At 52.4% G+C, this 15,059-nt stretch overlaps 2 protein-coding genes across 2 annotated transcripts; both read left to right on the top strand.

Moving 5' to 3' along the window:
- Positions 1-5,889: 5,889 nt before the first annotated feature.
- F12 (coagulation factor XII) lies at positions 5,890-12,335 on the top strand. The gene is made up of 13 exons (XM_081136021.1): positions 5,890-5,976; positions 6,327-6,384; positions 8,451-8,550; positions 8,705-8,775; positions 9,060-9,170; positions 9,309-9,440; positions 9,605-9,709; positions 9,821-9,986; positions 10,081-10,641; positions 10,849-10,985; positions 11,078-11,227; positions 11,780-11,928; positions 12,020-12,335. Exons 1-13 carry the CDS (start codon positions 5,920-5,922, stop codon positions 12,185-12,187), a joined length of 1,965 nt encoding a protein of 654 aa, XP_080992147.1. The 5' UTR covers positions 5,890-5,919; the 3' UTR covers positions 12,188-12,335.
- A 1,157-nt stretch (positions 12,336-13,492) lies between these two features.
- Positions 13,493-13,906, top strand: PFN3 (profilin 3; the record flags this gene model as incomplete). The annotated part of the gene is made up of 1 exon (XM_081136053.1): positions 13,493-13,906. One exon carries the CDS (start codon positions 13,493-13,495, stop codon positions 13,904-13,906), a length of 414 nt encoding a protein of 137 aa, XP_080992179.1.
- Between the last annotated feature and the right edge of the window lie 1,153 nt (positions 13,907-15,059).

Genomic DNA, 15,059 nt, shown 5'->3' with positions numbered 1-15,059 from the left:
ACCCACTCCCTACATTACCGATTGATTACAAAGGATATTAAAAGATACAAATCAACAGCCAGGTGAAGAGATACAGAGGCGAGGTCCTGAACAAAGGCGCTTCTGTCCTCGTGGAGCTTGGGGCCCAGCGCAGTGGCACATGGAAGTCTTCTGGTTCTACAGCATGCAGCTCTTCTAAAAAAGGCCAATGAGCTGTTCTGGGTTTTTATGACATAGTCGTGATTTACTAAGTCAGCGATTTTCAACCAGTGTGCTGCAAGAATTTTTAAAACATGCAATACCTGACTATTTAGTCAAGGGCACTGACCCCTTTTCCCTTAGACGGTCAAATAAAAAAATGATGACCAGTCAACACAACCGTAGCTGTCCAGTGAATGAATCAGGGGCACCCACAGGAGGCAACCAATTGATGTTTGTCTCTCATATCGATGGGGTGTTTTTTTCTCTCTCTCTCCCCCCTCCCTTCCTTCCAATCTCTCTAAAAATCAATGGAAAAAATATCCTTGGGTGAGCATTAACAAAATTTTTAAAAAAATTGAAAAAGAAGAAATAACTTGGGTTCTTGATGACATCGTTAAACCACTGAAAGCACTGTTGCCGGAGTCCCTCTACTCTAGATCTCTTGTGATGGGAAATGACGGATTTGAATTTCTTTACTCCATGCACAAGCTTGGTTTTTCAAAGGCATCCTGACCTGACTTGCAGCAGGGACAATCTGGTCAGGGCACAGGTGGTGCAGTGCCAGACCTCCAGCTCTCCTCATCTTGCCATGGGGCCTGCTCAGGACTCAGAGTCCTTGGAGAGAGCACCCAAGTTTAGGTCTATTTTTTAAATAAAAACGAAATTCGACTGAGTTCATTTGAAGATCTAATTGACTTTATTAAGCAATTCATGAATTGAGCAGCATCCCATCTAGCAACTAGAAGAATGCTCCACGGGGTGGTACGAAATGGAAGGATTTTATAGGGAGGAGGGTGGGGCAAGGGAGCTATTAGTAAAAGAAAAGAAAGAATTACTTTTGAGCCTGGACATCTTTTCTTTGGAGGAAAGAGGATGAGAGTTTTATTATGGAGATTGCATCTTCCTTCTATGGAGGATGGTGAGGCTTATGTGACAGGTGCTTGACCAAAAAATTCCAGACTGGTTGATTAAGATTTTGTTTCTGGGAGAGATTTAAGCTGCATTTAGATGGGGTATTAAATCTAAGTTTGATATCATGGGCTTCTATTGTAGCACAAGCGACAGCATTTTGGGCCTATGGTTTTTTTGTTTGTTTTTTAAACAGGTCCCTCTGGCTTTGCTATGGTAGGGAGAGGGTGATCTGGTTCATTAGGCTTCCACAGTGGGAGATGGTCACTAGAAATTACCCTTTTACCACACAATGGGGGAAAGGTGACCCTCCAATAGAAACTAGGAGAAAAGAGGAAGAGGAAGGGGGAATAGATGTTGAGCATCCAAATCCCTACAGATGTTTATCTTCAGTCCCAAAGGACTTCACACCCCATCTCACATTCCCTACAAATCACCCTGTGCTCAGCACATTCCCTGACATGCAGCATCCAGGCTTCTGTGAACTTGTATCACTTACTCTGCCTGGACGCCTTCCACTGGCCCCCAAATCCTTACTCATCGTGAAGACCTGTTCCAAAAGCCCTTCCATTCTAAGGGAGAAGGAGCCAATAGGGGACTGGCCCTGGGTTGTGGTCTGTACTCAAGTGCAATCAAGAATTAAGATGCACCCGGTCAGGTGTGGCTCAGCGGTTGGGCATGGATCTAGGATCCAGGAGATCAGGGTTCGATTCCAAGTCAGGGCGCATGCCCGGGTTGCAGGCTCGATCCCCAGTCGGGGGCGTGCAGGAGGCAGCTGATCAATGACTCTCATCATTGGTGTTTCTATCTCTCTCTTTCCCTTCCTCTCTCTGAAATCAATAAAGATATATTAAAGAACAAAACAAAACTAGGATGCTTTCCCTTTAATGAGCTTGTCTGAACCTAGGTTAGCCTTCATTGTGGTCTTAACAGTTATCACTTTCTGTTGCCTTTGAAAACAATTGTTGAAAGGGTGCCCCTACTTCTGACTTCCACTTGCTGGGTTTCTGTTCTAGGAAATCTTTCAGGGCCTCCCTTCCAGCAGAAATTGCTACACTCTGTCTCCACTTCATTTCCCATAGATTGTCAGGATTCCCTTGAAAATGAACAGAAATCCATTCAAATTGGTTTTATTGGTTCATGTAACCGAGAATTCTTTCTTTTTTTAAATCCTCACCCACAGATATGTTTATTGGTTTTAGAGAAAGAGGAAGTGGGGATGTGGGGGAGAGAGAGAGAGACATTGTTTGGTTGCCAACCAGGAATTGAACCTGCAATCTAGGTATGTGCCCTAACCTGGAACTGAACCCTCAAACTTTTGGTTTTTTTATTATACTTGGTGTACAGGACCAGGGCAAAGCTCCAACCAACCGAGCCACATGGCTAGGGCCTGAGAATTCTTGAGGGTTCTTGTTTTACCATGCAGGTTCTCTAACAAAGCCATCAGGGATAGATCTATCTGCACTAGTTGTCAAATGCTGGGTAACAAATGACCTTAAAACTTATGGCTTAAAACAACAAGCAATAATCATTCTTCAGTTTCTGAGGTTCAAGAATTCAGGGGCCAAAATGTTATGTTAATTATACCTTAATAAACACAAAATTCAGGAGCAGCTTAGCTGGATAGTTCTGACTTGAGGTGCCTCATGAGGCTGCAGGCCAGATGTTGGCTGGGGCTGCAGTATCCACTTCCAAGGTGGCCCCTTCCCAAGGCTGTCAAGTTGGTACTTTCTCCCTACACATGCCTCTCCATAGGGCTGCTTGAAAGTGTCCTCCCAGCGTGGCAGTTGGCTTCGCCTAGAGTGAGTGATCCAAAAGACCAAAGTAGAAACTGCAATGCTTTTTATGACCTGGGCCTGGAAATCAAATGCCATCACTTCTACCATATTCTATTGGACACATAGAACAGCTCCAACTCAGTGTGGGAAAAGACTATATGCAAGGGCATGAATTGCAGGGGGTGATCACTGGGGCCCACCTTGAGGACGGCCTCCCATGTGGCACCTGATCATTCCTTCCTGGTTTACTCTGCTTTTCAACTATATGTAGGCTTCACTCCCAGGCAGGGACACAGATGGCCCCCAACATCTCCAGGCTCCCATTCTTAGTGACTCCAGTGGGAAGAAAGTACCCCTTTTCTGCCCTGGCTGGTGTGCTCAGTGGTTAGAGCGTTGGCCCACACACGGAAGGGTCACAGGTTTGATTCCTGGTCAACTGCATGTACCTGGGTTGTGGGTTCCTCCCCGCCCCAGTAAGGGGCACAGGCGGGGGGCAACTAGTTGATGTGTCCCTCGCATTGATGTTTCTCTCTCTCTCTCTCCCCCATTTCCTCTCCCTCTCCCTCCCTTCCACTCCCTCTGAAAAGCAATGGACAAAAATATCCTCTGGTGAGGATTACCCCCCCAAAAAGAAAGTACCCCTTTCCCAAAAGCTCTGGTGAGAAAGTCCCAAGGGTGACTCTGATGAGACAAACTTGTGTATATGCTTCTCCTTGAACCAATTGCTGTGGTCCACAGATACAATGTCCTTATTGGTCAGACAAAGGTCACACCCCCAGCCCTAGAATGGAGGATAGGGTTGGACGCACTAGGGACTGATGGAGGAAATAAAGAAGGCATGGTTCTCAAAAAATCAGGGGGCCATTAGTGAATCAAGGTTAATGGATGTTGGGCAGGAAAAACAACACATGTTCACCCATCTCCCTCCTCTGTGCTCCAGTTGGACATTTTAGCAACCTTTGTTTTAGCATTTTCACCATGGGACCATTTACTTTCTTGGCTTGCTTTCTGTGGTTGGTAGAGTTCTAAGATGGTCCCCAAGATTCCCACTCCTGGTGTATGCTTACCTTCTCCCAGTTTTTAAATGAAACACTAATCTAGATGCTTCTGTGGAAGAATGCTGAAAATGTAATTAAGGTCCCAAATCAGTTGACTTTAAGATAGGGAGATTATACTTGGTGAGCCTGCCCTAATCAGGTGAGCCCTTAAAAGGAACAGTGTTCTTCCTGGTAAAGGAGATTCAATGCAAGAGAGAGAGTCAACATGGGAGAGACTCTGCTGCTGGCTTGGAAGATGGAGGGGGCCATATGGCCAGAAATTCAGGCAGCTTCTAGGAGCTAAGGGCCCTGGCTTACAGCCTGCAAAGAAACAGGCACCTCAGTCCTACAAATGCAAGGAACTAAAACCTGCCAACAATCTGAATAGCTTGAAAGTAGATTTTCCCCCAGAACTTCAGGAGAACTCAGCCTTGGTCTCACTTTTGTGAGACCCTGAGCAGAAAACCTAGTCACACGGTGCTGGACTTTCAACCTACAAATTTGTGAACTAATACATGGATATTGTTTTAAGTTGTGGAGCTTGTGATTCAGTTTAGGCTGCAATGGAAAATGAATACACTTCCCAACGTACTGTAAGATCCCTAAAGCAGGGAGCTTCTCTTGGGTCTCCTTAACTTTCTCACCCCCAATGGGATGTGGAACACAAGAAGTCTCTCTTCTTGTTTCCAGTCCCACTACCTGGGAAAGAGAGAAGTAACCCAGCTCCTTGTCATTCTGTTCCTGGGTGGGCCCTGTGGGGAGCAGGTCTGCCTCAGGCTGGCCTGTAGTGTGTGGGTCCTGGGCTTCGAGTAGGAAAGATTTCTCAACAGGAGTCCAGATGGGTTTGAGAGTATGTTTATCAATGTTGGGACAATGAAACAAAGGAAGAAATAAGGGTACAAGAAACAACAGGGGATAGCCTGGGCAATGCTCTGCTTTGGCTCCCTAGAAACGGTATAGGAAAGAAGTGAGCCAAGGCAGCTGCTGTTAGCTCACTGGGAAGTCAGAGAAAAGGGGGTCCTTGGAGACAGGATCAGCTGCCGCTACCCACCATTCCCCTGGCTGCAAGTCTCTTGGGACCCTTAGAAATAAAAAGTTCAGCCTGGCCGGGCGTGTCTCAGCGGTTGAGCATCGACCTGGGATCCAGACGATAGGGGTTCGATTCCCGGTCAAGGCACATGTCCGGGTTGCGGGCTCGATCAATGACTCTCTCATCATTGATGTTTCTGTCTCTCTCTCTCTCCCTCTCCTTTCCTCTCTCTGAAATCAATAAAGATTAAAAAAAGAAAAGAAAAAGTTCATGCTTGGGAAGGGGCATGGGTGTGCTCTGAGGGAGCCGCATTGAGTATATGTCCTGAGGGCTTTTTTTTCCTCCCCCCTGCAGGCAAGAATTTTAGGGAGGGTTTCAGTAGAATATTCATCAGCTTTCCAGGTGCATTTTTAATATGCTGATGCATTGAAATGAGTGTATAGGGGAGTCTTGGATTATTATTTGGTCTGTTTTACTGTTTTACTTTTATCTTAGGTCTGTCTGGCTTTAATAGGGTTTTTGTTTTTTGTTCCCCTACTTCATCTGTCATTGGGGTTAGCTGGCGCAAATGGCATTAATTGGGTCTTTGTTCTCTGTTTTCCCAGGCCAGGGTGATTTAAGCTATGTATTCTCGGTTTAGAGAAGGGAGGTATAATCATTTGTCCTTGGTTAGGGAAGATGAGTTCTTGCAGTTCACAAGCTGGCTGAAAGCTACCCAAACTGTTTGGCCTTTTTAAATTTTCTTGTCTCAGTTTCCCCATTCCACTTGCCCAGGGATTTTCCTACTTTCTTACTGTCCTGCTACAATTCTACCCCGATCTCCCAATGGCCAACTCCCTGCCTTTGGCTTTCCACAAACAGCCTGTGCCCCACCAGGCCCAGAGGGGCAGCTCAACCAATCTCACCTTCCCAGGCCTCAGAGACCTTTGGCCAACTCTATTGATTTGGACTCCCGGGCAGGCTGCTGGACCAACAGACAGACGCCATGAGGGCTCTGCTGCTCTTGGGGTTCCTGCTGGTGAGCCTGGAATCAGCTCTTTTGGTAAGGGCTGTGGGAACCAGGAAGATTGTGCTGGGGTGGGCCTGGGGGTCCCCATCACAGCCTTGGCCTCTGCCTATGACCTGTTGGTCCAGGTGACCAGAAGGCCTGTATATAAAGGTGGGGTCAGCTCAGAAGGCCCAGGCGAAGGAGAGGGCCACCAGGGCCTGTGGACATGAGGGCATGACTTGCATTTCTGGAGAGGGTCCTTGAGGGAGGAGGAAGAAGGGGTCCGGGTCTCGTGAGGAAATCTCAGCATTTCTGGGCTGAGAAGAAGCTGGGGACTAGCATGGGACCAGGGATAGGCTATGACTTTCTGGGCAAATTGCCTGTCCTCTTCTCTCCTCCTGTAGATGCCACCTCAGGAAGACCCCAAGGTGCATAAGAACATAACATATGAACACACAGTGGGTAAGTAGCCTGGCTCTGCCTCCTAAGACACCCTTGGGTGGGAATGAGTGTGGTTGGGAGCGTGCCAATGGTTAGTCTCAGGCCCTTGGAGGGAGGGGAAGGATCCTGGGCACAATATCACTCTTGTACCCAGAGTCATCTCGCTGGCACTCAGGCCTGAGTGCCTGCTTGTGCCAGGTCTATGCTGATGGCCGCTGGTGCCCACAGTGCTAGTGAGCTGTATGCTCCTTTAGTGTAGGGCTTGGGCTGTATCTGTGTGCTTTTCTTGCCTACCCCAGGGGCCAGAGGTCTCCCTCCCTCACCCAGCGGTTCTGCCTACCCTGGAATTGGTGGCCCCAGCCGGCTACCTAGCAGAGCTCAGCCTTGGGTTCAGTGGGGTGGGCAGTGCTGCTCTGCAGGCAAACAGGCCCAACAGGCCCAACAAAAGGTGACTGGCGATCGCAGCTGCCATCCTCACTCTCCTGCAGGCGCAGCAGGACACCTTGTATAATATGTATTGTTGATTCATTAACATTGAACTCACAGCCAGTGGCACTGTAACTCATGCCTGGATGAAACTTATCTAAGATACATGTATTCTCCATAAGGCACATCACAGCCCACTTGCACACTGGAACATAGCACTTCAGCACTATGGGGGCCATTTTCAACAGCAAAGCACAAAATGTGAAAAATGTGGCACTAAATAGACTGCTAAAAGGACACTTGTTTACAACAGGAGAGTTGAAACAAGAAGCAGTATCACCTGGTTTGATCTCAGCTGGAAAAGTGCACTTCTGACTTCTGGCAACTCAAATTTTCACCACTCTGTGCATGTCTGTGAAAGCCCCTTGAGAATTGATTTGGGATTTACAAATGAATCTTAGCAAGAAGGCAGATTTGCAAATACAGAATCTGTGAATGATGAGGCTTGACTATCTTATTTTTAAAAATAGTATGAGATATTAATCAAAGAACTTATATGCATATATGCATAACCCATGGACACAGACAATAGTGTGGGGAAGGCCTGGGGTGGGGCAGATGTGTGGAGGGGATCAATGGGGGGGAAATGGGGGACATATGTAATACTTTCAACAATAAAGATAAATTAAAAAAATTATAATAGCAATATATTTTTATTGTCAAAACTTTAGAAATTACAAAAATGCAAAAGAAAAAAAAGTCATGCATAATCCACAATCTTCCAAAAACCACTCTTGCAAATTTTGAGAATGTCCTTCTAGTTTTTTTTATGCATAAATGTATTTGTACAAAAATAGGACCATACTAGCATGTTATTTGTAACTTGGTGTTCTTCATTTAAATTATGAACACCCTCCTGGCTGGAGTGGCTCGGTTGGTTGGTTGGTTGTCACCCCGTGCACCGAAAGGTTGCTGGTTCAGTTCCTGGTCAGGGCACATATACCTGGGTTGCAGGTTTCCTCCCCAGTGGGGAAGCACATGGAAGGCAACTGATCAATGTTTCTCTCTCACATTGATGTTTCTCTCTCTAAGCATGTCCTTGAGTAAGGATTAAAATAATAATAATAAATAAAATAATGGACACCTTTCTGTACTAATTTATCTACATCATCATTTAAACTTTTTATTGTGGTAAAATACACATACATAAAATTTACTGTCTTCACCATTTTTAAGTGTACAATTCAGTGGTATTAAGTACATTTATTCATATTGTGCAACCATCACCACCAACCCATCTCCAGAACTCTGCAAAACTAAAACCCTTTGACTGTACTATTTTTATGGCCATTTTACAGATGAGAAACTAAGATTCAGAGTGATTAAGTGACTTCAACATTCAACAAGTATTTATGAAGTGCCTACTTTGTGGCAAGCGCTCTTCTAAAGTAGGGGGCTGCAGACTTGCCCTCGGTCATACAGCTAGTAGGTGCTAGAGTCAGAGTCCACTCCAGCTGTCTAACTCCAGGACCCAACTTCTTAAGCAGGATGCTTGACGGCACAGTGATCTTTTCGAGTCCATCCTTTCCAACTAGACCTGAGGGTGGTGCCTGGGAGACTGGGCACAGGGGATGTGATGAGAGAATGTGTTATCCCTGCAGTTCTCACTGTCACGGGGGAGCCCTGCTACTTCCCTTTCCAGTACCGCCGGCAGCTATATCACAAATGCACCCGTAGGGGCCGACCTGGCCTCCGGCCCTGGTAAGATGACGCAGAAGGGGTTGGAGCAGGGCCTGGGAAGATGGACTCTGCCCATCCTTCTACCCAAGGAACCCTGCCTGGAGAGAGAGGGCTGTGATAGGGAAGGGTGGGCCAGCCCCCTGGGCAGAGCAGGGAGCCTTCTCTCTTTCTCCAGGTGTGCTACTACCCCCAACTTTGAGCAGGACCAAAGATGGGCATACTGCTTGGAGCCCAAGAAAGTGCAAGGTGCCACACACAGCCTCTGGGGTGGCCCAAACCCTTCTCCTCCCCCCTAGTTACTCTCCTGAGTCTCATTAGACCCTACAACCCTGGGATTCTGGGCCCACCTAGCCCCTTCCCTCCCTTCAGAGGGAGAAGTTCTGGGAGGGAGTAGCCCCATTTTGCATGTGAGTAAACTAAGGTCTGGAAACAAGGTCAAAAGACAAGACAATCAAGTTCAGGTATGGACTTGGCTCCTATCAGTCTGACTCAGGTCCCTCACTCTTCCTCCCACTATGTCCATCTCTCAGACCACTGCCGCAAAAACAACCCCTGCCAGAGGGGAGGGACCTGTGTGAACATGGCAAGTGGCCCACATTGCATCTGTCCAGAACAATTCACTGGGAAGCATTGCCAGAGAGGTAAGGAGATGCTGGGGTGGGGGTGGGGGGAGGCTGGGGAACAGGTGCAGCACCTGCCTACTGAAGAGGTCCCAGGACCCTCAGAGACCTTGCATGGTCCCAGCCTCTCCTAAGACCATCATCCCACTTTGTCCCCAGAGAAGTGCTTTGAGCCTCAGCTTCTCCAGTTCTTCCATGAGAATGAAATATGGCATAGGCTTGAGCTGGCAGGTGTGGCCAAGTGTCAGTGCCAAGATTCCCAAACCCACTGCAAGCTTCTGGCCAGCCAGGGTGAGTGAATCCGTTGGGAACTGGCTGGGAGGAGGGCCGAAGGTCAACAGCCCAGAGAAGGTAGGAGAAGCTGTCAGAAGGCCAGGTGGTGTCCCTATGGAAGGAGGAGAGCTCTCTATGGAGTCTTTGGGCCCTGAGGTAGCTCAATGTGCTCCTTCTCTCAGTCTGCCACAACAACCCATGCCTCCACGGGGGACGCTGCCTAGAGGCAGAGGGCCACCAAGTGTGCAGCTGTCTGGAGGGCTATGCAGGACGCTTCTGTGATGTGGGTGAGTCCTGGTGAGGGAAGGAGAGGGAGGGAGGTGGGGAGGGGGAGAAAGGCTGAGAGCAGCAGAAGGCCACATCAGCCCCAGGCTGTAGGGAGCCTCCTCTCTCCCCAGACAAAAAGGCCAACTGCTACGAGGGCCACGGGTGGAGCTACCGAGGCACTGCTGGGACAACGCTCTCAGGCGCACAGTGTCAGCCCTGGGCCTCGGAGGCCACTAATCGGAACCTGACTTTGGGGCAAGCACTGAATTCGGGACTGGGCCACCATGCCTTCTGCCGGTATGCTAGGTGGGGCAGGGCATGGCATTCCCCTCCTCTCCAGGGCCCTCTGGGGCTCCCCAAGCTCTAACTGTGCCCTCTCCTGTGGTTACAGGAACCCGGACAATGATACCCGCCCGTGGTGTTTCGTGTGGAGCGGCAACCAGCTGAGCTGGGAATACTGCAGCCTGGCACAGTGCCAAGTCCCAACCCCAGCAGCGCCCCAGTTCCCCTCTCCATCCCAGGCACCCTTTGAGGGCTTGAACGTCTCCTTGCCCTCGCTTTCACCATGGCTGAAGTTTCAAAGGAATACCGAGAAACTACATGATTCATCGAGGGGAGGTATTTGGGAAGGGGCAGGAAGACCAAATAGAGAGCGCACGGGGCGAGCTACGTTCCAGCCACCCGTGGGGTTCCCTGTCCTCAGCCCGGGCTCCTCCACAGTCTTGTCCGAGATGCTGGAGCAGGAGAATTCCTTGCCTAGGACCGAACTGGCGGGCTGCGGACGGCGACTCCGGAAACGGCTGCCCTCACTGCGCCGCGTCGTCGGGGGACTAGTGGCACTGCCCGGGGCGCACCCCTACATCGCTGCACTGTACTGGGGCCACAGTTTCTGTGCCGGCAGCCTCATCGCCCCTTGCTGGGTGCTGACCGCGGCTCACTGCCTGCAGAACCGGCCAGTACCACCTGCCCAGCGCCAGCTCGGGCCTCGGCTCCTTCCCTCTGTACCCGCAAGACACCCGAACCCATCCATGCCTTGTCCTCCTGGTTTCCCCTCCAGAGCCCCCCCCCAGAGGAAGCTGAAACCCAGGAAGTGGCTCAGGAGCAGGGGGTTCCTCCAGGCCCGACTCTGAAGCGCGCTCCCTTCCCACCCCGCCCGCAGGCCGGCGCCGGAGGAGCTGACTGTGGTGCTGGGTCAGGAGCGCCACAACCAGAGCTGCGCGCAGTGCCAGACGCTGGCCGTGCGCACCTACTACCTGCACGAGGCCTTCTCACCCATCACCTACCAGCACGACCTGGGTGCGTGGGGGCGCCCCGCGGGGATTAGGGGAATTGCGAGGAGGGCCCGGAGGCCGGCTTACGGGCCTCACGCTCCCCCGCGCCCGGGTTAGCGCTGCTGCGCCTGCAGGAGAGCGAGGACGGCAGCTGCGCGCGCCAGTCGCCTTTCGTTGGGCCTGTTTGCCTGCCGAGCAGCGCCGCCCACCCCGCCGAACCCGAGGCCGAGCTCTGCGAGATAGCCGGCTGGGGCCACCAATTCGAGGGTAGGCAGAACCGCTGGGTGAGGGAGGGAGACCTCTGGCCAGCGGGGTAGGCAAGAAAAGCCCGCAGCTTTGGTATCACCGGGGACAGGAGGCGCCAACCTGCTGGGTTGTGAAGATGTGCAGGGCCCTTGTCTCTGCAGTCGCCCCTCCCAGGGCGTGGGATTCACTGTTGGGGGTGGGGGGGCCCCAAACTCCTGAGGAGTATACGGGGAGAATCACACTTTCTCTTGGTTCCCACTGAGCGCTGGGTTGCCAGGCTAACGAGGGCACGGGCCCTGCGCCCCAGCGGGGCGGGTAGTTCAGGCTCTGAGATGCTGGCTGGCAAGGGGGGTGGGCTTCCGAAGCAGTCCTGCTCTGCCGCGCCCATTCCCATCCCGCCCCGTCTCGGTCCTCAGTTTTCCTGTCTATGAAATGGGGTTACCGGCAGCTCCCTCCCTCACGGGCTTGTTGCGAGGGAGGCAGGTGATCATTGGGTCTGGAAGAGCCTGGCGCAGCCAGTTCCACCGTCCAGGCGGCGAGCGGAGTCGGGATGAAAACGTCCTGGGTTCACAGGGGCGGAGGAATACGCCAGCTTCCTGCAGGAGGCGCGGGTGCCGCTCATCCCGCCCGAGCGCTGCTCCGCCCCGGAGACGCACGGCACCGCCTTCGCCCCCGGCATGCTCTGCGCGGGTTTCCCCGAGGGCGGCACCGACGCGTGCCAGGTGAGCCCGCGCGCCTGCTTTGCGCCCCGGCCCCACCCAGTCAAGGGCAGGCGCCAGGCCGAGGGCGCTGAGCCGCGTGTGCTCCATCCAGGGTGACTCTGGGGGTCCGTTGGTGTGTGAGGATCAGGCCGCAGGGCGCCTGCTCATCCTGCGAGGCGTCGTCAGCTGGGGCTCGGGTTGCGGCGACCGCAACAAGCCGGGTGTGTACACCGACGTGGCCAGCTACCTGCCTTGGATCCGGGAGCACATGGCTTTCTGACCGCCCAGGAACTCGTCTTTGCCTCCTTGGCGATTATGAGATGGAAGGATGGCTGGACACGATCCTGGACGGCACGGATCACGTTCCAGCACCGCCAACCCCGCGCCGGGCGTGGCGTAAACACTCAATAAAGTGCTTTTGGAAAATGCTTGCTTGAGAGGCACAGCTATTCAGGGGTCCCGCTGAGAAACGCCGAGGCTGTAAACCAGGGCACAGCTTCTCCACAGCCCTTAGAGAACAGGATCTGTTCAGATCTTATGCAAAATTTAGATCATGTCCAGCTGACGTTTAATGAGCTGGGGGTGCCGAGCCCTGTGCAGAATGACTCCATACATCATTCCTTGTGTGAAACATTAATATTTTAAGCTTATGGAGACATTCTCAGCCTCCACTGTACATCAGAAACTATGCCCACCCTAGCCGGTTTGCTCAGCGGTTAGAGCGCCGGCCCTCGGACTGAAGGGTCCGGGTTCTGTTCCGGCCAAGGGCACGCACTTTCGTTGCAGGCTCGATCCCCGCCGGTGGGGGTGCGCGCCGGAAAAATATTCTCCAGTGAGGATTTAAAATAAAAAAGTCTATGCTCAAGATCCACCTCAGATCAATTAAATCACATCTCTCTAGGGATGGGGCAGGGGCAGCGACACGCTTTAAAAGCTCTCCAGGTGATTACATGTGCAGCCAGAGTGGAGAATTATAGTTAGAAACGCTTAACCTTAAAACTGGTGTGGAGCCTTAGGGCTGAGGACTGACTGGAAGTCCCTCCCTCCGCCCAACCAGTCCTAGGGCAGCGGGGTCTCCAAGTGTGGTCCTTGGACCAGCAGCGGGGCGGTGCCACGGGACTTGCTAGAAATGCTATTGGCAGGTAAACGCCTTGCTGCTGAATCAGAAACTCTGAGTTGGGGCCTAACAATCTGTTTTAACAGCTTTCCCAGGTGATTCTGGTGCTCCTAACATCTGAGAACCATGTTCTGGGGACCAGGCAGAGAGTTGATGCCACGACTGTCCAGATGTGGCATCTTTTTGTTTTTAAACCCATGTGTACTGTGCTTGATGCACCATCTACGTTGGTTTTCCAGGATTATTTTGACTCTCATGCTCTCCCTTCCTTCAGGCTAAATTCTAACACCATAGGGTGAAAGATACTCCCCCCCCCCCCCATTCTCCAGCAGGAGGTAGCGGGCCTGTGACCTGCGGGCCTCACCGTCACAATCCCGCGCTCACACGCGTCACAGCGCCTAGCGGTTCGGGCGGAAGCAGCCCCGCATCCCTCGAAAGCGCAAGGCGAAGGACACACCCTGAGCCAGAATGGGCGAGTGGAAAGGCTACATCAGTGCGGTGCTGCAGGACCAGCGCATCGACGACGTGGCCATCGTGGGCCACTCGGACAATCTGTGCGTGTGGGCATCGCGGCCCGGGGGCCTGCTGGCCGCCATCTCACCGCAGGAGGTGGGCGTGCTCACCGGGCACGACCGGTGCACCTTCCTGCAGGAAGGCCTGAGCCTGGCAGGCCGCCGCTGCTACGTCATCCGAGACCACCTGCTGGCCGAGGGCGATGGGGTGCTAGACGCGCGCACCAAGGGGCTGGACGGGCGTGCCATCTGCGTGGGCCACGCGCCGCGCGCGCTTCTCGTGCTCATGGGCCGACGGGGCGTGCACGGGGGCATCCTCAACAAGAAGACGCACGAGCTGATCCACTGGCTGCGCACTCGGGGCACCTAGCAGAACGGCCAGGTGGCAGCGGAGCCAAAATAAACTCAGACCTGGGCATGGCAGACTCATCCTCAGGTTGCATGGGGGGTAGGGGAAGAGTTGCTGAGGAGGACACTGGTTTCCTGGAAGGTCCTTGCAAAAGGATTACCTGGTGGGATTGGGATTATGTGCCCTAGACCTGGCCCTCCTGTGCCCTAGACCTGGCCCTCCCATGGGTGGCCTGCAGAGGCCTCTGACCTGACTCCCCAGGCCAGAGTCAGGGGTCGGGGCCTTGGAGACTTCCCAGGGTCCTAGCGACACCGCAGCTGAGCAAGAGTCCCAGGGATCAGCCTTCTCAAACCCTCTAGCTCAAATCTGAGCATCCTTTGCCGCAAAACTCCCACAGCTGTGCAGGATGAACTGTAAGGGAGTCTCCGCCCCACCTTCCTATTCCCACCCCCAAGCTGGAGGTCAGTGTACTTCTCACCCCTCCACTTAGCAGGAGGAAGTACTAGCAGGAGTTGTGAGTAGTTGACAGGGTATGGCTGGTAGCTTGGGAAGCATCTCTGGGGCTCCCAGGTCCTTGCATCTCCCCCACATACCTCAGTGGGGGTGGAGTGGAGGAATGTTTCCAAGACAATCACAACCGGGTCTGGGCCCTACAGCCTTCCAGTCCCCTTGGGGTCCAAAGGCTCCAGAGATATCCCTGGACTAGAGGGAGAAACTTTGGCACCTCCCACCACTTGACCCTCCCTCTGTAGGCCTCAGTTAGGGTGGGGGGAAGGCTATGGAGGAGGAGGAATTGAAAACTTGAGTGGTTTTAAATGAAGGCATGGTTTGTTGTCAAAGATGGACAAAGGTAGGAGGAGGAAGGGTGGCTGGTCCCTGCCCCCTTTATGCTTGGACACAGGGCATGGCTTCTCTTGTCCATCTCCAATCTTCTGATCCCCTCCCTCAGTGGCCATGATAAGCCCCATATGTCACTTGTTTTGTGGAGAATTGATCTCATGCCAGAAAGAGGGAGGGAGGGAGTCAGTGAGGTAGGTGTGTCCAGAGGCAAAGGAGAAACCAGAGGATTGGGGGATGGAGGTGCAGAGAGCTCTGCTAACATTTGCCTTGGGGGTGGCCCCTAGGCCTTGGGGGGCTTTCAGAGAGTCTGAGCTGTTGATTAGACTCTTTAAGG

The sequence above is a fragment of the Miniopterus schreibersii genome (assembly GCF_964146895.1).
Source record: "Miniopterus schreibersii genome assembly, chromosome: 4".
Lineage (NCBI taxonomy): Eukaryota > Metazoa > Chordata > Mammalia > Chiroptera > Miniopteridae > Miniopterus > Miniopterus schreibersii.
The sequence above is the reverse complement of the archived record's forward strand: the minus strand, read 5'-3'. Positions and strand labels throughout refer to the sequence as shown.

What these genes read in the sequence shown, in the direction of transcription:
- F12 (XM_081136021.1), top strand. Translation starts at nt 5,920, where the DNA reads ATGAGGGCTCTGCTGCTCTTGGGGTTCCTGCTGGTGAGCCTGGAATCA. An exon ending in GCCTGGAATCAGCTCTTTTG is followed by an intron (nt 5,977 to 6,326) that starts GTAAGGGCTGTG and finishes CTCCTCCTGTAG; the next exon opens with ATGCCACCTCAGGAAGACCC. An exon ending in AGGACGCTTCTGTGATGTGG is followed by an intron (nt 9,710 to 9,820) that starts GTGAGTCCTGGT and finishes CTCTCTCCCCAG; the next exon opens with ACAAAAAGGCCAACTGCTAC.